General features: G+C 58.0%; 1 protein-coding gene across 9 annotated transcripts in view; it reads left to right on the top strand.

Moving 5' to 3' along the window:
* Positions 1-17,690, top strand: part of ARAP1 (ArfGAP with RhoGAP domain, ankyrin repeat and PH domain 1) — a 213,665-nt gene extending 195,975 nt beyond the window's left edge. For 5 of the 9 annotated variants that reach the window (XR_012900822.2, XR_012900821.2, XR_012900827.2 and 2 more), the window contains 8 exons: positions 1,210-1,323; positions 2,039-2,181; positions 3,346-3,378; positions 6,615-6,697; positions 9,727-9,777; positions 11,037-11,100; positions 11,780-14,733; positions 15,889-17,690. Coding sequence is in view for 2 of the 9 variants with exons in the window: in XM_089775808.1 (XP_089631934.1) it covers positions 1,210-1,323; positions 2,039-2,181; positions 3,346-3,378; positions 6,615-6,697; positions 9,727-9,777; positions 11,037-11,100; positions 11,780-11,935; positions 14,695-14,703 (653 nt within the window). In the remaining 7 variants the exon portion in view is untranslated. The remainder of the gene's footprint in view (positions 1-1,209; positions 1,324-2,038; positions 2,182-3,345; positions 3,379-6,614; positions 6,698-9,726; positions 9,778-11,036; positions 11,101-11,779; positions 14,734-15,888) is intronic. The other 4 variants (XR_016348578.1, XM_089775809.1, XM_089775808.1 and 1 more) reach the window with 4 other exon arrangements.
* The last annotated feature ends 5,048 nt before the right edge of the window (positions 17,691-22,738 follow it).

Raw genomic sequence — 22,738 nt, 5'->3', positions numbered from 1 at the left:
TCCTAGAGTGGCCCAGTGTCTACAGCATGGAGAACCCGGGCAAGTGCCGCCTGGTGATGAGGAGACAGAAATATGGGTGGGACTTTGCAGGGGGCGTCTCACCCCTGGGCAATGATCCTTTCCATTTTCCCCCTCTATGTGTGGAATATTTTTGTTCTGTGCACTGAGGCATGTGCAGATGTGCACCACCCGGAGAAACACACGCTGCCGGCGTTGTGCTCATCAACTGGGCGGCATTTGAATCTCTTCTGGGTGGCCAGCCAAGGGCTCGGCTTACAGGGAACGCTGCCTCCGGGCAAAGCAAACCTAGCTGCCCATCCCCTGAGCGAGTTCTGAGGTGAAGGCACTGTGCCCTTTCATCCACTGATCTCCAGGCTCCTGACACAGGCAGGGGCGTGAACCCTGCTCCCCCTCTGATAGCAACCCCTGGAGCTGCCCTGGTTGTGTTTTCTCCTCCTCTCCCTTCCCCATCCCCTCGCCAAGCGTCAGCGCAGTGCCAGTCAGAGCAGGGCAGGAGAACTTGTTAAGAAGGCGATTGCTGAGTTCCCTGCTCAGAAGCGGTTTAGTAATTCATTGGGTGAGTTATTTCGCACTGTGCTCGCTGTTTTCCTGTCGGCACTAGAACAGTGTGGCATTTCATCGTATTTTCTGGTCCCGTGGCTGTATTTTTCCTGTGTCCGATTGGCGATGCTGCCAGATCACACAAGCTAAGCGGGATTTGGGCTGGCCAGTGTTTGTTTGGGAGACCAGATGCATTTCCTCTGAAGCTGTGTGGAAGTGGTTACCTACCCAGCACTGCGCAAGAGGGCGCTATGCTGATGAATCAGAAATCCCAGGGGCTGAGCTCTGCGTTTGCTAGAAGCCCCGGGCTCTCTTTTCAGGAGAAGATGCCCAAGGCCTGGGTGTCCAGTGTAAAAACTCGCATTTTGCTGCCCTAAATGCAGCCTCAGCTGGACAGGATATCGCTCACTTCCTCTCCCAAGCAGGCAGTGTTCCGGCAGCCGCCCACATCGCACCCCAGAGCTGGCTGCATTCTGATGATGGGGAGGCTCTATACATGTAAAATTATAACCTTCCCCGGGGGGGGGCGTTGCGGACGCTCAGGGCCCCTGGGTGGCTTGGAAAGAGCCGAGCTTTGCTCACCCTCATGGGAGTGGCAAGTAAGCTGGCAGGGGGCGTTAATGCACCTGTCCCCGCTTCCCCGTGCAGAGCGGCCCTTGCACTACTCTGAAAAAGTCCTGCCCATCGTGCACTGCCTGGGGACGGACAGCTACCTGGTGGTGAAGAAGCAGCTGTCCATGGAGAACATGCTCATCTATCTCGGTAGGTAGTTGCCTCGGGGCGTCAGCGACGCAAAAGGGATCCAGGCCGCTCCGGGTTCCCCCACGTCCTAGTCTTCATCACTCAAAAGGGAGCGCGCCCCTGCCAACCCGGCTAGCGGTTCTGCCCAGTGACACGGGCCCTGCCGGGGGTACAGTGTGTTGGGCACGGCCTGCAAAATCCTCCCGTCCGGAGCCCTGGAATTGCATGTGTAGAATCCCGACAGTCGGGGGGGATGGCTCAGTCCCGACCCGGTCGGAGCTGATCCTGTGAGCAGAGGTCACAAAGACAAGACACGGGGCGTTGTCTGCCCCCGGCACCCTCCCTCCTTCTCACCCTGCCACTCGGGCAGGAAGCCCGTGTAGTGTCTAGCCCTGCCTTGGGGAGTTTCTGCCCGGATCTTCTGACCTGCCGGCCCTCTGGAGAGGGACCCTGCTGCGTCCATTGCTGGTCCCTCAAGGCGGGGAGGTGACACAAGGGACCAGGGTTCGAAACCCGAAAAGGGAGGCCTGCAGGGCCCTGGCGCGTGTCCGTGTGTCTGCACCTTTCCTTGAGGCCACCGCTGCCAGTGGGACCTGCAGTTTGTCCGTTGTGGGGCTGGTCCTGGGACCCCGGGTCTCACCCCACGGCGCTATACCCTCCCCCTGCAGCCACAAGTTTAACCCCTCGCGATCCAGCTCTAACAGCTCCCTGCCCCGGCCCCCTTTGCTCTCCCCAGCCAGCAGAGTGGGCGACAGCAAGCACGGCATGATGAAGTTCCGGGAGGAGAGGAACCTGCTGGGGCTTGGGCTGAGCACGGGCTTCCACGACCGATACTTCATCCTGAACCAGAGCTGCCTGCGGCTCTACAAGGAAGTGCGGGTGAGCTCCCTGGGCCGCTGTACTCCCCTGGTTCCGGCTCACCAACCTTTCCCACGCCCCCTCGCCGCAGCGCCTCCTGCTGGCCGGAGCACGCTCCGCTTCCCATCCCTTCTGCCTCTGCTTCCCAGCAGCTGTAAGATCTCGCTGGGCAAGGTATTTCCAGCAGCGATAGGGACGTGCTAGTGCCTGTGTGCAAGGCCCTGGGGTGAGACCTCACCTGGCATCCTGTGTGCTGGTCTGGTCAGCAAGAGGAGTTCAGATGGGAACCGGAGCAGAGAAGAGCTACGAGGATGATCAGAGGAGTGGTGGGGCTGTCTTAGGAGAGGAGACTGGAAGGGCTTGTGCTAGCAGACTGAGCGGAGATCTGATTGCTCTGTAAATATGGGGGGGATAAACACCAGGGAAAGAGATGGACTTAGCATGTGTGTTCACCACTGCCCTCTGCTGGAAGGAGTCAGAACTGCAGTGCTATGTGTCATGGGCCCTCTACTGCTAACAACCAATGGGGAGTCTCCATTGGCTCACGTGAAAAGGGCCTGTGCTTTTGGGTTCATTATAATGCAGTGGAGCCTTATTTATTTTTAATTCTCAAGTCCCATGTATAGCAGCGGAGATGAAATGAAAAGTCAGCATCTGTTTACACTGTGCAGTTTCTGTGAAGACAGCACCAAATGCTGCTATAGCTATGTTGTCAAACCGTGTTAACAGTCCAGTAAGGCCCAGGCCCTGCGACACATCCCACAGCATGGTCACAGGAACGCTTCGCGTTGGCAGACTGCTTTTCACGTCTCCATCTGTTATCTCTGAAATGGGAAACCGAGGCACTGAGCGATGGAGTGACTTGTCCAAAGCCACACCACGGGTCCGTGGAAGAATCAAGATTAGAACCCTGGCGTCGTGCCTCACTCCAATCACTGCTTACAACACTGTTGGGTCCTGCTCTTCCCAGCCCAGATCTCAGACTCTTTATGGCCATGTGCCCAAATCCCCTATCCCACTGCTCGGATTCTTGCAGCTTCCATGCCCGGCTCCATAGGAAATGAGACCCAAATCCATATTTGCTTTCCACACTTCCTGTTGCGTGGCACCATGGAATAGAATAGAGGGGGGCACTTCTCCCCAGGTCCTCTGTGTCTGGCTTAACCCCCATCCTTTATCAAACAGAGTTTGAAGCAGCGGCTCCCTACCCTGGAAAACGTGAGTAGAGAAATATCCTGTGTGGCAGCTGAGCAGGATGCTCCGAGGGCTTTGATTTGCTCTCTTGCCTTACAAACTCGCCCTGGGTCACACCCAAATCCAGTTGCTCAACACGCGTGTGTGTAAAAAAACAACAGATGGTCTGGTAGCACTTTATAGACTAACAAAACACGTAGATGGGATCATGAGCTTTCGTGGGCACAGCCCACTTCTTCCGATGACTCTGGTCATTTGAAGAAGTGGGTTGTGCCCACGAAAGCTCATGATCCCATCTACGTGTTTTGTTAGTCTATAAAGTGCTACCAGACCATTTGTTGCTTTTTTCTGTACAGACTAACTCAGCTACCCCCTGAAACGTGTGAGTGTGAGTGTGTTTTCCTTATCTGAAAAAAAAGCTGATTCACCCAATCACAAAAGGAAATATTGGGGGGAATATGGCAGCATTGGATAGTACTGATATAAAACGGTAGATCTCTGACGAGTGCCTTGGGCTATTCCTGTAGAATAGCACAGGGGGTTTTAGGGTGTGATCCCTGAAGCAACAGAGAAAAAAAATCTCAGCTTCTCCCCACTGTATCCTACAGCCGTTCCAGCTGCCCCCATGAAGGCAGGCTTATATAATCATAAAATCATAGAACTGGTAGGGACCAATGGCCCTTCACCAAGTTTTCTGAAAATCCCCCGTATCTCTGTTACCACAGAATACCCCTGGGAGGCAGGGCAGAGTTGGTATGGGGGAAACTGAGGCTAAATGACTTGGCCAAGGTCCCACGTGGCGTTTGTGACAGATCACTGTATTGAATCCGGTCTCCCAAGTCCTAGGGCAGGGCCCTACTGCATCCTCCTTGCTTCCTGGCTGAGGTGGGACATGGAATATTTCAAGAGGAGACTTTGACCAGATTGTCACCCCCTCCCGGTGCGCTAGGAGGCAGTACCACCAGCTCAGCTGCTGCCGTAGTGGGCAGGTTTTGGATCCTTGTATGCGGGGGGGGGGGGATGGCTGAAATATTAAGGAGTCTGGCCCCTCGGCAATGCTTGAGCTGCTGGGCTGTAAACACTGTTGTAATCCACTCCCAATGCTCATCTGTGGAGTGACATTGTTCCCAAGATTAACGAGGGAGCTGCAGGAGGTCCATTATCCCTGGGAGGGGTGCCTCCGGCTGCCCTGTGGGGCCAGGGGAGCAGGCCTTCCCAGGCAGGAGGGTGAATGGGCGGCAGAGGGGATACGCTTTGCACAGCTGGCCAGTTTCACTCCCCCCCCCCCCACACACGTGTTAGCCTGAGCAATTCCTCTCCCTCCACACACACACACACACACACACACGTTAGCCTGAGCAATTCCTCTCCCTCCATCAGCCGCTCGCGGGCAGGTGACCGAGCAATGCGGCTCCGCCCTGCGTGTGATCAGCATTGTCAATGCCAAACTGCGACCCAGGGGCGCGTCTGTAAGTGGCTCAGTGTGAGATCGATGGCTTAGTAATTACAGTTCGCCTCGTCTGTGTGTGCAACGTGCCTGAGGCTTGTCCACATGAATATAGCCGGCCGTTCTTGAACCGGACCCAAGCAGGAACCCCCCGGGGCCTGGATCGTGCCCCAGCATAACAAGGCCTGGTAAATAGGAACCGTGGGCTCACGCCACCACATGCTGGATGGTTTGAGAGCCCCGAGAGCAGAGTTTGGGAGTTTGGTTGGACCTTTAGAAGGAGGGGGCCAGGGACAAAGTTCAGACCCAAAGTCAGCCCTCCCCCGAGCACGGGGTGGGATAAAGCAGACCTGGGGTACATGGGCATGCCACACGTCTACACTCTCTCCTGTGACTCCCCCGTGAGCCAATGGGAAAGTGGCGCGTTGGCATGTAACATGTTCGGACAGGCCCACCCCAGAAGGCAGCCCTTCCCTCCACTCGGGCACATGTGGAATTTCACACCCAGCAGCCAGCCAGGATGTCTAGGTCTCCAGCCAGGCTTGGGGGCCGGTGTTAGTGGAACAAGGCTGCCCAGGAGGCGCAGACAATAACTCCATTAGCAGGGAGCCAAGGGCAGGCGAGGGGGGCTGGCTGGCCCAGGGAAATGAGTCCACGTATCGTGTCTGGACCTTGGGGCGTGGCTGGGGCCCTGCTCCGTCCGGCAGAGACGTCTCTCTCTCCCATCCCTGCCTCTCACCTGACGCCACGGGGGAAGACCCGCAGGGGGCTGCTCTCACCTGCGGCCTCCGCCCTCCTCTCCTTTAGCCTCTGGCATCCGGGATGGTTTCCTGGAAACAAGGTCCTTGTGGATTCTGGGTCCAGCTACCACCTGGGCCACGCCGAGGCCCTCGCCTGCTGTGGGACGCCAGGGTCTGGAGGGATGGCGTGACGTCCCACAGAAGAGCGTGGCCTCGGGCTGGGGGCAGGCGGCTGGGCGCATTGTGGTTACGTGCGCGTGGGCCCAGCCACAAACACAGGGCTGCGTCTCTGCGTCTCCGAGTCTGGAGCTGACACAGGGGTGGGCACAAGGGCCCCCACGGGCTGGATGTGACCTGCCAAACGGGTGGATCCGGCCTGCGGAGGCCCTGCCGCTCCCCTGCTCACAGGCCAGTTAAGGTCTGGGGGCAGGGGAGCTGCGTGAAGCCTTCTCCGCTCTGCCACGGAGCCCGCAGTACTTCAAAGCGCCACGTGCTTCTTGCAGGGCGGGAGGAGGCTTCCCATGCTCCCCCGCCCCCAAGACCCCGATTGGCCTGGGGGAGGGGGAGCGTGCCAAGCCTCTTCCAGGGCATGGGTGCCTAGTGGGAAGGGGGGCAAAGTGGCTCCCCCACCCCCAGAAGAATCATGGTCTAGGGGTGGGGTAGCCCCACTCCTTCCGGGGTGGCCCGGGGCCACTTCTAAAATGTATGAAGTGGCCCACTGAGCAAAAATGATTGCCCACCCCTGAGCTAACAGGATCCAGCCGAGTCAGGAGAACAGCCCTGCATCATCTCTTGGTCCTTGGTGCTCAGTCACAGGCTGGTCTCTAGGAAGGCCTTATATTCATGTCTGTCCATCCCAGAAGAGTATCTCTGTGGGAGGGAGATGAAAACCCTTCCTCTTTGTGTGTGTTGCTTTGGCGTCCTGCTCCCCGAAGCTGCGCTCCCTGGAGTGACTGTCCCCTGCGATCAGACCTGGAAGGCCGGTTCGGATCCCGCACTCCTGCGCTGTGGTGGAGGGTTTGCTGCCAGCGTTGGGCGGTGTCTGACTCCCCCTTCTCCTCCTGTCTCCCCAGAGCCACAGGCCGGAGAAAGAGTGGCCAGTCAAGAATCTGAAAGTCTTCCTGGGAGTTAAGAAGAAACTCCGCCCTCCGTCCTGGTGAGCAGCGGCTCAGAGTTTGAGCAGCGGCGCTTCACATGGGACCTGGCCTCAGTCCGGCCTGGGAACAGGAAGCCAGGAGGCCATCACGGGAATGCAGAGAGCAAGGGCTAGTCGACAGGGACCTAGGGAGTGGGGAGCTCTGGATTCAACTCCTGGCTCTGCCAGCAAATAGCTGGGTGACCTCTGGTGACTCATTTGGCCATTCCGTGCCTCAGTTTCCCCATGTCTGAAACGGGGGGGGGGGGGGTGATGGCTCAGCTGACTGCAGGGCTCCACTTGTTAGTGTTCTGAGCCCCATGCAGTGCAGGGAGGATGCTGAACGGGGCCTCCGGGCACAACCTCGGCGCAGAAATAAGCAGTCGGAAGAGCGCTGCTGTCGTTCCTTCCAGCTATTCATTGCTGTGTCGCAGTCGTGCCCGGGGGCCCTGGTCAGGATATAGGGTTCATTGCACTTACTCATGACTCCTATGGAGGTGATGGTCATCCTAGGCCAATAGCACTGCCCCGTTTTGCAGAAGGGGAAACTGAGGCACAAAGAAGGAAGGTGGCTTTGTCCACGGCCATGCAGTGGCAGACCCAGGAGGGCTGAACTCCCATACGCCCTTGACCCACAGCACTCTCAGCTAAAGCCAAGTTGTGGGGCTAGGCGCCATGCTGCCTCGGGGATAGCACTGTGGTTTCTCTGCTGGGAAGGCAGCGTTAGAGACTGCCCGTTGCACATGAACCAGGGGTGTGGAAAGCCCCGGGAGCCACCTTGCTGCTCGCTGCTGTTCCCTGGTGCTGGTGTCGCGCCTGCCTGCAGCAAAGGAACCACTGGGGCTTCTCCTGCTCTCGGGCTTCTTGCCACTAGATGGCAGAGCAGGCTAGCGCGCCGCAGTCCTCTCCCTCCCCAAGCTCCGGCTGTGCCCACAGCCTCCTGGAGACCCAGGGCTCCTCTCCCTCCCTCCCCCGGCATCCCCAGAGCCCCATCCCGCCAAGGGGGAGCCCTTCCAGGGTTGAGGAGCTGCTCCCTGCAGAGCTGGGCACATCACCCCAGCCCGAGCCAGCTTGCCCTGATTCCACGCCCGCCTCCCGGGCCCCTCGGAGTGGAGAGGGCTCAGCGCGGGGTAGCCAGGAGATGTCGTGAGCTCCTGAGTTGGGGACTCAGCCAGCAGTTCGGGGTCTGCTGCAGGCGTGGGTGGGAGAGGGTCTGGCCTGCAAGGCGTGGTTGGTCAGACTAGATGCTCGTGCTGGTCCCTTCAAAGGCCGGCGTGCTGGGCACTGGTGACCAGTTCCAGAGAGCGAGGTCACGCTCCCTCGTGCAGTCTGGCCATGGCACTCGTGCCAACACACCAGCTCTTGTGCAAGGCAGCTGGGGGACCTCAGACCAACTCCTTAGTGACACACATGGGTCTCTGAGGAAAGGGCCGCCTGCAGTCGCATCACCACGGCTTGCGGCAGCGCTGACATTTTCCTGGCAGGCTCCCTTCCAAGTCCCCTTCCGCCCGGCCCCTGCTTAGCTCGGGAGGTGGGAAGGCTGCCGCTGCGGCCCCTGGGGTGTCTCTGGAAGTCTGCAGGTGCCTCCTGGACTTTTATTCCCTAGAACCTAGCACAAGGCAGAGAGGGGGATGCTCAAACAGACCGTGCTGGGGCTGGGAAGCGCAGAGCAGTAGCAGAGGGATGCCCGAGGCACAGCATTGCCATGTGTCCTTCTGGGGTGATCTATCCCGTACACCACGCTGGGGGTGGGACATCCAGGTCAGGCAGTCCTGCTGCAGGTGGGTCTGAATTGACCACGTAAGAGGGGGCAGGGAGCGGGCTGGAGCCACGAGGGGCCGTGGCTGGCTAGCCCCATTCGGATTCCGGCATTGCTTGGCTCTTCCTTGGGGTGGTGGGGCTGGGTTGGGCCTGGTGCCATGCTCCTGTCCAGGATGCCCCAATATTCCCGTGGGAGGTCGGTGCCACGCAGAGGGCGGTAGAGCTGGCACCTCTGCCAGGGCTCCACTCACACCCGGAAGGTTGCGGTGTTGATTCAGGCATGGCTGTCACACTGGCGGGTTGGGACACCTGTGGCCGGGGCATCTTGTGGGTTGGACACTGGTGAAAGCTGGCAAGAATCACAGTTCCACGTCTTCGTGGCCTGCCCTGCGGTGGAACACTGTGTTGTGCTGTTAAACATCATGCACGCACACACACGCACGCACATACACACACCAACGCTGTGTTGTGCTGTTAAACATCCTGCACACACGCACGCACGCACATACACACACCAACGCTGTGTTGTGCTGTTAAACATCCTGCACACACGCACGCACGCACATACACACACCAACGCTGTGTTGTGCTGTTAAACATCCTGCACACACGCGCACACACATACACACACCAACGCTGTGTTGTGCTGTTAAACATCCTGCACGCACACACACACACACATACACACACCAACGCTGTGTTGTGCTGTTAAACATCCTGCACGCACACTCACACACACACATACACACACCAACGCTGTGTTGTGCTGTTAAACATCCTGCACGCACACACACACACACACACACCCCAACGCTGTGTTGTGCTGTTAAACATCCTGCACACACGCGCACACACATACACACACCAACGCTGTGTTGTGCTGTTAAACATCCTGCACGCACGCTCCCCCCTCCCCCCCAGAGGTGGCTGCATTTCATCCTCAGCCAAACTTGGGGATCCACTGGGATCAAATGCACCACAAAACTTGGGATGATTTTATTGTCCCGTGGCGCTTTGTGCCCTTTGTGGAGTGTTCCTCTCATTGCCAGAGGTTGCCGATAATCGACTCCAGGGCCACCTGACCTCTCTGAAGGCAAAGGCCATGGAGGAAAGTGCCTGGCAGGGGTGACAAATCGCAACAGTTTGCTACGGTAACACACTGGGGCTTGTGGTCGCTGGGACGCCAGCTTGGCTGTATTGGGAAACTTACGAACCTGGAGGACGCGGCGCAGATGGGGAGAGGAAGCCTTGGAATTCATTGTTCTGCTCTCGTCTTCTCTCCCGTGCAGCTGGGGCTTCACCGTGTTCTATGAAAACGAGAAGCATGAAAAGCAGCAGTGGTGAGCGTGGGGGGCTTTGCTGGAGGAGGGCTGTTGGTTAAGCGCAGACCCCAACACGCGGGAGTCCAGGCAGGCAGGGATCAAGGCGGAGCCCCTGTCAGAAACAGAACCATGCGCAGGCCCCCAAGGCCTACAGGGACTTTCGTAGGCGCCTCAGAGAGGAGGAGGCGTTTCTGCATAGAAATGTACCAGGCCAAGGTCTGCCTGCACAGTGATCACTGGCACAAATTCAACACCAGCCTGGCTCCCCCCATGCCACTTAGAACCCCCACCTGTAGGGCCAGTCACTTGAGCTAAATGAGAATCGCTATTGACAGTGCGGGGTCTCTGACACACAGTCCAACCATTCTGATTCCACCCAGGAAAGAGGAGTGGCCTCTGTCATGTCTCCCTCTCCTCAGCATGTCCAACATAGTTTTATTTAAAGGAACCGCTCTCCATTTCTTCAGCCAGCCATCCCTCTAGAGTCCCTCCCTCTGGCTCTGCTGTCTAGCTGCCCTCGGTCTAATTATCTCAGCTTCCCAGAGCAGCTTTCATCCTCAGACACTCCAGATGTTCTCTGATCGCTAATGATGGTGTCGGGAGCAGATCACTCGACACACAGCTGTCTGTGTCTATGATGAATGATACCAAGGCACCTCCATGGCCTGACAGCCGCAGTCTTCCTAGCAACTGCAAAAAGCAGCCATATCCTGAGAGGTGTGGGGAGCCCAGTAAGCTTGGGGCCTGCTTCCGAATGCCTGAAGAGCCTGGCTTACAAGCTGGCCCCAAGGCCAAATCAGATGCGTGACTCAAACCAGTCTGATGAGCCAGGAGCCAGAATCAGTCTCTCCCTGCAAACAAACCCATGCGTGAAAGGAGACCTGCCCTGGGGGAACATGTCACTGATATACAAGCCAGGAGCACTGCAGGGTCACGGCTCTCTAGAGTCGGCCCTGCTTCCTGGTATCCCACCCGGATCCAAATAGCAGGGCTGGACCAAGAGCAGCCGGCAGCCCCTGCACTGGGCAGGTGCCATCCTGCTGCCGTGTGGAAGAGCAGCCGCTGAGGCAGCCTGGAGTGTGAGCCAGCGGGCTGGTCTGTGGGCCTGGCCGTGTTTTGCCTGGGCCATGGCATTTCTGCCGCAGGTGGCTTGCGAGTCATGGCATTCCCTGTGCTGGAGGCCGGCTGGCCGGGGACAGGAGAGGCTTGTGTCACGGCTCACGTCACCTCCGCCTGGACGCTCCCACCCTGACCACCCCCTCTGATCCCCTCCCCAGGTACCTGTGCTGCGACACCCAGATGGAGATGCGGGAGTGGTTTGCGACCTTCCTCTATGTACAGGTACCGCCAGGGCAGGGCAGGGAGATAGGGAGGAGCCTTTCCTCATGGCTCATACAGCCCCGGCCTTGTGCGTGGGCCCAGCCTGCGGTCCCTTAACGCCACCCCCTTGCCATCCCTTCGATAAAGGCTGGGCTGCATCTCTCCTGCAGCCACGCTGCTAGTCTGAGGGGACCGTGGCATTTTGCAGCCACACAGCCCCTGCATTTCCCCCAGCCTGTGCGAGAAGAAGGGTGGGCCGGGTTGTGGGAGACCAGCGCTCAGGTCCCGCCCCGCCCAACCATCCTGTGTGGCCTTGGGCAACTCACTTAGCCTGCCCGTGCCTCAGTTCTCCCGCCTGTACAATGGGGGCAGTGTTGGTGTGATGGGAGCTGGATAAGTCCATAGGCAGGTGGCGGAGCGGGGCCGTGCCGGGTGGCTCTTAGTGCCGTTCCCAGCGGGCAGGGCGCACAGCACTGTAGTGGGCTCTGGTTCTGCGGGAGAGCAGGCAGAGCACAGGCCCAGGGCTGGGTGGCACATGGAGACCTCAGGGTCAGAGTGGAGGCCTGTGGCCGGAGCGTCGCGAGGGCTCCGGCGCCGCTGAGCTCGGTTCTGAACTGAAGAGCTCGCAGTGAGGCTCCGTCGGCTGGCACGATCCCATCCCTGCCCCCGCCCGCTCTCACTGCCGGCTCTCCCTCCCCAGAACGGCGGGAACATCTGGCCCTCCGAATCCTCCAAGGTGCGGGCATCGCGGACGCAGCAGGACTCCAGGTTGGGTAACATCTCGCTCATCCCTCTGCGGGGCAATGAGAATGAGATGAGGAACAGTGTGGCTGCTTTTGCTGCTGATCCGCTAACTGTGAGTGACAACCAATCGGGGCCGGGTTTCACGGTGCAGGGGAGCCGCATCCCACGGGCTCGGTGCATCACACCTGCCGGGCACGCAGCCCGGAGCAGGGGGGACGAGAGCAGGGCGGAGGCGCTGCACGCCCCGGCCGTTTCCCTGAGAGTGAGAACAGCTCCTTCCGCTCTGTGGCTGCGGATTCTAGTCGTCGTTTCAGATCGCACAGAGCCGGGGGACAAGGGTCCTTCCTGGCTCGTGCTGGTTAACCCACCCCAGCAGATGCAGGGAGGGGACCGGCAGGCGTGATGCAGCAACAGGGGATGCAGTTCAGCTGATGATTTCTCCTGTTAATTGGGGTCGCTGCTTTGAAATGCCTTCTCCTTTACAGCTCTGCTCTCCGTCCCTTTCCTTTCCCTCGGCCTCGCTCTGGACTCTGTCCACGCACAGTGGCAGCGCACGGAGCTGCCAGACAGGCTGGGATTTGCCAAACGGGTCTTCTACCCACGTGGAAACCTCGCTGGGCCGCTTAAGCAACAAGGCCCGAACCACCCGTCGGAGGCTCAGATGAGGACCAGCTGGTTAGCAAAGAGCTGGTCGTTATCGGATCCGGCCTGGGGCTTGGGCCTTATTGCTGTTATAAACCTGACCAGAAGCTTTTCTCCTGACCCCTGAGAGCAGCGCAGCAGGGTCTGAGGAAGGCTGCTGGCGGGAAGAGTTCATCCTGGCCAGCTCCCCCTCCCTGCCGTGGGTGGTTGCTTTTCAGCCACCAGCCCGGTCAGCAGGGACTGAACCTCCTTCCTGCTCGGTGGCTTGGAGTGACGTGACCTGGGTGGCTCTCACGCCAGTGGCAGAAGCCCCCGCTCCAGTGGGTTCCTTCCATGAGATGAGTTGGTGGCGCTCAGCCCAGTGGCTAGCTGACAGGCCTTCACGTGTAACCGCCATCTTCCCAATGGGCCACTAACTGGCCTCTCCACAGAGGACTGAACAGGCCTCTCTAAAGGGGTCAGTTCAGGGCTGGGGCCCGACCCGTCGGCCAGGCATCCTTGGAGAAGCTCGCCCCACCCTGCCCGGGCTGTCTGCTGTGGGGCAGGAAGGGCCCAGCACTTCCCAGCTCTGACGTCACGACCCCTGCGTTTCCATCCCACTAGTACTGGCGCCCCTCGGCTGGGAGCTCCAGGCTGGGCAGCCCAGGCCCTGTCTTCCCTCAGGTTTATAACGACCGCTGCGGTGGAACATGGGATACGATTGGCTTTCGGCTTGGCAGAGGGGGCGGGGAGAGAGGCCTTCCAGCTCCCTGCCCTGGCAGCGCTGGGGCACAGCCAGCCGCCGCTTTGCGTTTGCTTCCCCTCCTCTGCTCTTGCTCAGGGCAAGAGTCAGGGGCTGACCCTGGAGCTGGCAGCGGTGCCCTGTCTCCGTCCTGCCGGCCTCCCAGGAGCGAGGCGGAGAGTCCGGGGGCCACGTTCCGTGCATGTCCCAGCCAGGCCGCCCGCCAGCTGGGGAGCACAAGGGCCGTGCGGGGCTTAGGCAGCCCAGATCTCCAGCCAGGAAACGCTGCCTAATGGTCTGACCCGCCGGCGCTGTGCTGTCAGCAGGCAGCATCATAGGCTGCACTCGGCACTGGGCTCTGCCCGTGCCCAGAGGCCACCGCAACGGGCACCTTAGAACTCTGAGCGGGAGTCCAGTGAAAAGCCAGGCTCCGCAGCCTGCCGATGCTACGTTCCTTCCCAGGCATGAGTGGTTCACACCCTGCCCGGTCCAGGCAGGGGTAGAATGGGCCTGGAATGGAAATGCAAACACCCGACCCGTGCTGCACCCTGGGGATGATTGGGGGACAATGATTAACCCTGCCCAAGTTCTGCGTCTTCAGCTGTGCTCTAACCACTAAGCCACACTGCCTGTGGGTGTGGTTTAATTCCTAAAAGGACAGGGCTCCCTTGTACAACTCTTCCCCCCAGCATGCTCAGGACCATAACAAGGCTTTGAGGTGCTGAGTGCTTTGGACCAGGGGCTGTTTGCCCAGAGCTGTTCTCCACGTCCCAAGGGTGTTTGGACTCCCTGTGACAAAGCCTGGAGGGGCCCTCGTGCGTTCACCGTGCGAGCCTCGTGCGCTGTGCAAGGAAGGACTTGGCCTGGCAAGTGGGGAAATGGTTCCCTCGCCAGCCCCCCTTCTCTAACAGGAATCCCGAAAGGGAGGCTCGGTGGGTGGACAAGTCTGTGGCTGCTACAGCCAGAGACTCCTGGGTTTGCAGGAGCCAAAGCTGAGCACTTCCCAGCACAAGCCCCAGTGCGACGCCATCCCCTGTGGCCAGGCTGGCTGACGGGGGGTGCTCGGTCGGCTGTGCACTTCGCAGAGGTGGTGCAGAGGTTGAGTCTGACCTCCCAGCCCCAAATGCTGAGTTCTCCAATCTTCTGTCGCAGGCCAGTCCTTCCGCCTGCACTCCAGCCTCTGCAGAGGGGAGTGTCTGGGAAGCACTTACCGGCCGGGGCTAGGGCTTCCTCGAGCATCTCCCATTCCAAGGCGCATTCCTCAGAGGGCAGGCACAAGAGAGGGTCAGCCCTTCGCCCCTGCCTCGCCCCGCTGGCTGATTGATACCGGTTCCCCAAAGTAGCAATATAGGAAGCGGGGAAACTGAGCTGGAGTTCACCCCTTGTTCCCGTCGCCCTCGTGTAATGACCCACGTTTGCGCCAAGTGTGGCGCTGTCAGCGACGGAGCATCACCATGGGACGTGTAGAAGGAAAACTAACCTTCCCTCCTTGTTTCCTCTCTCTCCAGCTTCTTTGAAACGTACGAGCTGGTGGCCTAACACCCCAGGTAATTCAGGGCTTCGGTCGTTCCTGCTTGTTTGTAGGGCTCTGCATCATGCGTTTGCGGGGCTCTGCATCATGCGTGTGGCACCGGTGTGTGCCAGAGGGCAGAGGGGGGGAACCCAGTGGCACTTTCCAGTTCCCATCCCCCTCCCTGCTGCCCCTGGCCCGGCTCTCCGTGGGCATCAAACCAGGAGGTCTGGTTCTAAAATTGGGGAACGGTAGTGCAGGGACTTTCCCCACTGCTCCCATTGGCCAGAATCATGGCCAATGGGAGCAGCGGGAGATGATGCCTGGGAGTAGAGGGAGGCACAGAGCCCCCCGTGCTCAGACCTCACACCTCCATCCCCATCATGCACCCTTCCACCTGCCGTGACCCCCCCCACACCACCCTGCTCCTGCCCCCTCCCTCCTGCCCAGAGCTCACACCCCTAATTGCACCCCACCCCCTCCTGCCCAGACCCCCTGCCCTCAGCCCACTCCTGCCCACTCCCTCCTGCCCAGAGCTCGCACCCCAACTACATCCCACCCCCTCCTGCCCAGACCCCCCCACCCTCGGCCCACTCCTGCACCTTACTTCCCAGCCAGACCCCGCACCCTCACCCCCTCCTACACCCATTTTGTTATCACGGGTGGCTGTCTGGTGGCCCGCGGAAAGGTCTGCGTTGCGCAGGGTGGGCCCCGGGCCAGCACGTTTGAGACCCACTGCTCTACAAGAGGTGCGGGAGCGGATGGGATCGGAGAGCCGACAGGCAGGGTCAGAGAGCTGCACTGTGGGTAAACACAAGCAAGCCGGCGCCTGCACCGTGCCCACATCTCGCCTGGGGAGGCGACGTAGCCGCTCCCGGCACTTCTGACAACCCGGCCCAGGCTATTGAGGGGCTCAGAGAGGCCCTGGGGGCCTAACTGTGGGGCTCTGACATTTTGCCCTGCAATGGTCTAGATTCCCAGCCCCTCCCTGAACTCCCCCCCCCGTCCCCCGCTGTGCCACCCTTCCCTTACTGATGCCACGGGCAAACGGAGGGGCTGCAAAGCTTCGCTCCGGACCCCACAGGGTGGAGAGAGCAGCCCTGTAAGACGTGCGTGGGGAGGGACAGCTGGAGCCAGCGGGGCAGGGAGAGCTCCCCGGGAGTCAGCCTGTTGTCTCTTGTTTTGTTGCCAGGTCCTTTTGGGAGAGGGGAGAGCCAGCCGGAGAGTCCGGGTACACACAAGTCACATGGCGTTGTCCCTGCTCACCCGGCCGGGGCCGCGTAGAGACCAGGGGGGAGCTCCTGGAGCGCGTGCCAGTCCCTGGACCTAACCGTCTTCTCCTGCGGCAAAGCCAACCGCAGCCACAAACCAATACGCGACTGTGGTGTATGTAAGGAAAATGAATCCGCTGGTAACGGGCGCAGGACCTGGCGCTGCCTCTCCGGGGTGCACTACTGAAGCAGACGCCACCTCCGCCGTCACCTGGCTGGCTGCGGCCGAACCCCAGGGAGGGGGCGGGGAAGATGCATTGCAACGGACGGTTCAGGCCCACGGCTTCCCCTGGGAGAGTCTCCCCACCCTTCAGCAGCTGCGTTTTGCTTCTTCTTGAGTCCTGAACTGAAACCGGAAGGGTGCGGGCTGGGCTGGTGCCAGCCACTGCTCCGGGAGGGGTTTGGGGCACCCTGGCTTTTTAAAGATCTCTCCCTGTCTTTGAAACGGCAAGCCACGCAAAGGCAGCCGCCACCGGACAGCCAGCCCGGGGAAAGCCCTTCCCAGAGTGCTTCTGCTGGTGGAAGCATGAACCCTTCCCCAGGCAGAGGGCGGCTAACCCCGGCCGTTCCGTATCACTGCTGCCGAAGCCGCCCCGCGGGGGAACCGGTCGAAGGCTCCCATCACGGCTGCTGCCCCCTTGCCCCCAAGCGCCACTTCTCTCCTTCCCCCGGCGGCCCAGTCCCACGACCCCACGGGCAAAGGGTTTGCAAGCAGCGCGTGCGAAGGGGAAGCCCAATGCCCAGCCACGGGGAGGAAGAGACGGGGAGGAGCGGAGTCACGGCTGGGGTGCTCGGCTCAAGGGCACTGGTGGGAGCACGAAGAGGCTGGTGGGAGCCTGAAGTTGAGCTTGGAGTGGGGTCGTTTGTCCTGGGAGCTTGCTGCCTCCTGGGCTACAGGAAACCAGGCTCTGTCCGCTGCGGGCAGGAGGACAGCAGGGAGGGGCCAGCGCTAGCCTGTCCCCTGGCATCTTCGATTACTGTTAATATTAAATGCCTGGGGAAGTCGGTGTGGCGGTGTCGCTGTGATATTAGCCTGCAGGGCAACAGGGGGCGGGGGTCCCCGGTCTTGGGGCTGCAGGCTGGGATGGAGGAGCGGGGCAGGGGCAGTTGCTTCCCCTAGAGATGAAGATGGAGGAACACGAGCCCATCGTGTTAGGGGCCCAGGCCAAGACGGAGGAGCAGTGGCTGACTTCAGCGGGACTTTGTCGGGACAGAGAGAAAGAAGCCAGTTGACTGGCCGCATGGGAGAATCCTGTTTAATAACCTCCGTTTTCTTCAAAATCAAGGAGATTCCAGACGCTGTTGAAAGAACATTATATCCACATGGTCAAGCCCCCCAAAGCCAGGAAGTGCCAAAAGTGAGGTTGTCCAGCCAACCTTAACTCTGCCTCTTGAACATGTGCATTGTGGTGTAGTCTTTAATTTTGTGGTCACACGCCATTTCCTCTGCAAGCCCTCTGCCCCAGCCCTTGTTCAATGAATGAGGCAGGGAACACACCTTGAGCAGCTGTCTTGTTTGCTGCGTGCCATGCAGCTTGTGCCCTGAATGAGGCAGGTGCTGTGGAAAACCAGTAGATGATCATGTAAATAAAGAGTGTCTTGTAGCCCATAACCAGAGGGCAGAGTTAAGGTTATGCAATCTTAAATATGTAATTTTAACATAAGCTCTTTGGTAAAGAACAGAATAACAATGTTCTCTCAAATAAAGCACCTTTCAGCAGGGGATCACAAAGCACTTAACAAAGGAGGATCAAGGTATAGAATCACAGAATATTAGCTCTGGAAGGGACCTCAAGATGTCATCAGGTCCAGTCCCCTGCTCTCAAGACAGGACCAAATACCATCTAGATCGGGGTGGGCAAAATATGGGGGGGTGTCCGGCCCACCAAGCCTTTCAGTCCAGCCTGTGACCCACCCCATTGGACCCACAGGCAGGGAGCAAATCTAGGGCTCAGAGCCTCTGACTGCTCCATCTGCCTCTCTGCACTATGGGAAAGGGGGGAGTTTTGCATGCTGTGAACCCCCTCCTTCACCCAAACTCCCTCTCAGACCCCTACCTTCTCCTGCACCCCAATCAGCTACCCTGAGCTCCCGTCTGCACCCAACCTCCATCCCAGACCCCACAGCCCTTCCATGGAAAAGTGCAGCCCTTGGCCACTTACCAAAATCTTGACGTGTCCCTCCCCTTAGAAATTATTGCCCACCCGTGATCTAGACCATCCCTGACAGGTGTCTGTCTAACCTGCTCTTAAATATCTCTAGTGATGGAGATTCCACAACCTCCCTAGGCAACTTATTCCTGTTTAACCACCCTGACCGGAAGTTTTTCCTAATGTTCAACCTGAACCTCCCTTGCTGCAATTTAAGCCCATTGCTTCTTGTCCTAGCCTCAGAGGCCAAGGAGAACAATTCCTCTCCCTCCGCCTTGTGACACCCTTTTAGATACCTGAAAACTATTACCCTGTCCCCTCTCAGTCTTCTCTTTTCCAAACTAAACACGCCCAGTTCTTTCAGTCTTCCCTCATAGCTCATGTTCTCTAGACCTTTCGTCATTGTTGCTCTTCTCTGGACCTTCTCCCATTTCTCCACAGCTTTCTTGAAATGTGGTGCCCAGATCTGGACACAACCTAAAGAACAGGCCAGCTGCACTGACTTGAAAAACTGAAGTTAAAATTAAGCCCAGCCATTTATCCTGTGCCAGGAGGAGGGAGCCATGGGCGTAATAAACATGTTGCACTTCCATAGCCTCTTTTGCCCAAAGATCTCCAAGCATCAGAAAAGCCACATTGTAAGGATTAGATTGGAAGTAGGGGGGGAGGCTACAGATCCTGTTTGACTCCCCCCCCCCTTCCACCCCCACACATGCTTAAATGTAGCCAGCGTCAGGACTGGACACATCTGCTGCTTGACACCAGCCTTGCACACCACCGCAGGACAGGAAGTGAAGAGGAATGCCGCATCCTGCTGATGCTACAGGGCGAATTTAAGGAGCCCAGCTGGAATGATCCAAGTAGAACGATGCTCAGGAGCCAAGTCTTAACACCCCTGGCTCTTGGGGAAAGAACCAGGCAACCTACGGCTATTGCTGCCGCCTAGATTCTTTGCATAGAGAAGCCAAGAGACCACGGTGCCGGGTCGCTCAGAAATAGCATCTCCGGTTGGCGGGGGGACTCTGTTCCATCCTGGTGGAAGATGACCCGGCCTCAGTTATTCGGGCCTATCCTCTGGCTTACAGCACTAGGCGATACCTGGGCTGGAGCCGTCAGGGCTTGGGAAACTCCAGCTAGCACAGAAGGTGGCAGCGTGTCTCTTTAGCAGCACGGGCTACGGCAAGTACGTCGGCCTGACTTGAGGGGTAAGGTCCGTGTTTTCAGTCACTGGCCTGAGCCCAAGCTCACTAAAACCACCCAGCTGGAGAGCTCTGCTGCAGCAGAACCTCACACCCTAACTGGTTCAGGAGACAGGATTTTGTTGGGGCTTGCTGGCCCCACACTGCGACGTAAACTCCCCGAGGGTCTAAGGACCACGACAGACCACACAGCGGCTGTGTCTAGACTGCATCCCTTTTCCGTAAAAGGGATGCAAATTAGACACATCGCAATTGCAAATGAAGAGGGGATTTAAATCCCCCCGCTTCGTTTGCATAAACATGGCTGCCGCTTTTTTCCGGCTCGCGGCTTGGCCGGAAAAAAGCGCCAGTCTAGATGGGGATCTTTCGGAAAATAAAGCCTTTTCCGAAAGATCCCTTATTCCTCTTAAAAAAAGAAATAAGGGATCTTTCGGAAACGGCTTTATTTTCCGAAAGATCCCCGTCTAGACTGGCGCTTTTTTCCGGCCAAGCCCGGAGCCGGAAAAAAGCGGCAGCCATTTGTATGCAAATGAAGCGGGAGGATTTAAATCCCCTCTTCATTTGCAATTGCGACATGTCTAATTTGCATCCCCTTTACGGAAAAGGGATGCAGTCTAGACACAGCCAGCCTGTACAGAACCCTTACAAACCAAAGGGCTGGTGTTGAACAGGGGCAGTAGATCAGAGGTGGCGTTTAGAGAGAGAGAGATGGTGAAGGCAGTCATGCCTCATCTGTGCCCCTTGGCTTGGTCCTCAGCTGCTGCAGTTTCCACCCCCAGTGTGAGGCCCATCATGGGAACAGGACGTGCCAAGAGAACCAGGCCTTGCCACCTCTCAGGATTTGGCCACGGGATTCTAGGAAGTGGCTGCCGCTATGCATAGGTCTAAGTTGCCCTACCGGCGCACGGAGCCATGGTGCCCAGGGGATCTAGTCTGAGTTGGCTAACCAGGAAAAGCTATTTCTCTAGGAGGGGGGTGAAGCACTGGGATGGGTTCCCTAGGGAGGTGGTGGAATCTCCATCCCTAGAGGTGTTTAAGTCTCGGCTTGACAAAGCCCTGGCTGGGTTGATTTAGTTGGGATTGGTCCTGCCTTGGGCAGGGGGCTGGACTCGATGACTCCTGAGGTCTCTTCCAGCTCTATGGTTCTAGGTGCCAGGCGGGTTCCCCAGGCCTCTGCTGGAAACTTGCTTCTTTGTGCGCTGCTGGTTCAGCAAAGCCAACACCAATAGCAAATGATTAACCAGGAATGAATGCTCGGAGGATCTGAGTCAAGCTCAGACACAGAGAGTGCCTCACTGGGGCTGGAGCCAAAAGCTTTTCTGGTTGGAGCTCCCTGGAAGCTAAAAGCATTTCATTGCTCTGCCCGGAGAGAGGCTAAGATCCTGTTCTATGCGGTGGGGTGAAACTGGGAGCGGCCGAGAGAGGGGGAGCTAGGTAAGAAGATGACATCGTGTCCTGCCCCCTTGGCACATGCAGAGTTAACAGCACCGCCGGGCCTGCGAGATCCCTGACCTTGGAGGAGAAGAGCTATTTCTGTTCTTTAACAGCCAGCACTATTTTTAAGAGGCAGCCGTCATCCCTTAAACGGAGACGCCCGCGACGGTGGCTTCCGCAGCTAATGGAAGAGCTCTCCTGCCTGTGTTCTAAGCACCCGGCCCCATTAGTGTCACTCAGCGATTCTTCTCCCATTAGCAGGTGGGAAGGCAGAGCTGGAATTGTGAACCTTTCAGACAGTCGGTGATGTGTCAGGAACAGCCTTAGCACATTGCATTCCACAAAAGATGGAAAGCAAGAGAGCTGCTTTCACACTGACTTTGACTAATGGGGGGGATATAATAGAGGTCTATAAAATCCTGAGTGGTGTGGAGAAAGTGAATAAGGAAAAGTTATTTACTTGTTCCCATAATATAAGAACTAGGGGCCACCAAATGAAACTAATGGGCAGCAGGTTTAAAACAAATAAAAGGAACTTCTTTACATGGCGCATAGTCAATCTGTGGAACTCCTTGCCTGAGGAGGTTGTGAAGGCCAGGACTATAACAGGGTTTAAAAGAGAACTAGATAAATTCATGGAGCTTAAGTCCATAAATGGCTATTAGCCAGGATGGGTAAGGAATGGTGGCCCTAGCTTCTGTTTGTCAGAGGGTGGAGAGGGATGGCAGGAGAGAGGTCGTTTGATCGTTACTTGTTCGGTTCACTCCCTCTGGGGCACCTGGCATTGGCCACTGTCGGCAGACAGGATACAGGGCTGGATGGACCTTTGGTCTGACCCAGTAGAGCTGTTCTTATGTTCTTACATTCTTATGACTTTCGGAAGAAGGCTGAAGAATTATTCCTTCTCTATGTCTTTTCACATAGTGGCTGGCTTCCCTCCATCCATCCACGCTTTGCTCTGCAGGGCATGGGAAATAAAAAGCATGTCCGTCTGACGTAGTGGGGGGTACCTTGCTGGTTGCTGTGCTGGGCAGTGGGTTGTGAGTGACCTCCACTGGCTGCTGTCTGCAGCACGGCCCAGCAGGGCAGGGGATGAGTCATTATGCAAGGGGGCTCCAAACCTGTCTGACGAGTTATCTCCGAGGGAGTGGAACAATGGGAAGAAGGGGAGTGGAGCCCTGGCTGGGGGCAGGGCTGGAAGTGAGTGAGTTAGGTTTCTGGCTGGTATCATGGAGGAAGCAGCCTAGACAACGGGCTGGGATTTAGGGGCCCAGGCTCCCCCATCTCAAGGGGGGCTGAGGCATCCTAGGCCTGCCCTGTAACCAGATGACATCTGTGCTGTGCTGTATCCTGGAGAAGCAATAAACTCCCTCTGTTCTACTGGGCTGGTGGAGTCTGTCCGTGCCACTACGGGGGTGCAGGAGACGGGAAAACCCCAACGCGCCATCACACCATCCGATCTAGACCAGAGAAGCTAAAGGAAAATCCCTGTTGGTGGTCAACAGAAGTAGTGGGTCTTTTATCTACCATAGGCTTGTTAGTGGAGCACGTGTGTTAGGGTATGTCTACACTACAGCACTAATTCGAACTAACTTAGTTCGAATTAGTTAAGTCGAACTAAGGTAATTCGAATTAGTGCATCTAGACTTAAAAACTAGTTCGAATTAGTGTTTTGCTAATTCAAACTAGCATGTCCACACTGAGTGGACCCTGAACCGAGGTTAAGGCTGGCCGGAAGCAGTGCCAGCAGGGCATCAGATTAGGACTTAGAGTGTGGAGCTGCTGCCTCAGGCTAGCCGAGGGCTGTGCTTAAAGGGACCCGACCCCCATCCCAGACAGACAGTTCTCAGGGTTCCCCGCTTGCAAAGCAGTCCTGGCTTGGAGTGCCCTGAGTGCCCACACTCGACACATCACAGCACTCGGCCATCAGACCGGCTGCACTTGCCGCAGGCCGCCATCCGGGGGGGGGGGGTCAATCAAGGGGCTTC

This window comes from Pelodiscus sinensis, chromosome 1 (assembly GCF_052426305.1).
Source record: "Pelodiscus sinensis isolate ZL-2025 chromosome 1, ASM5242630v1, whole genome shotgun sequence".
In the NCBI taxonomy this organism is placed as follows: domain Eukaryota; kingdom Metazoa; phylum Chordata; order Testudines; family Trionychidae; genus Pelodiscus; species Pelodiscus sinensis.
This window is presented reverse-complemented; position numbering and strand designations above follow the sequence as displayed.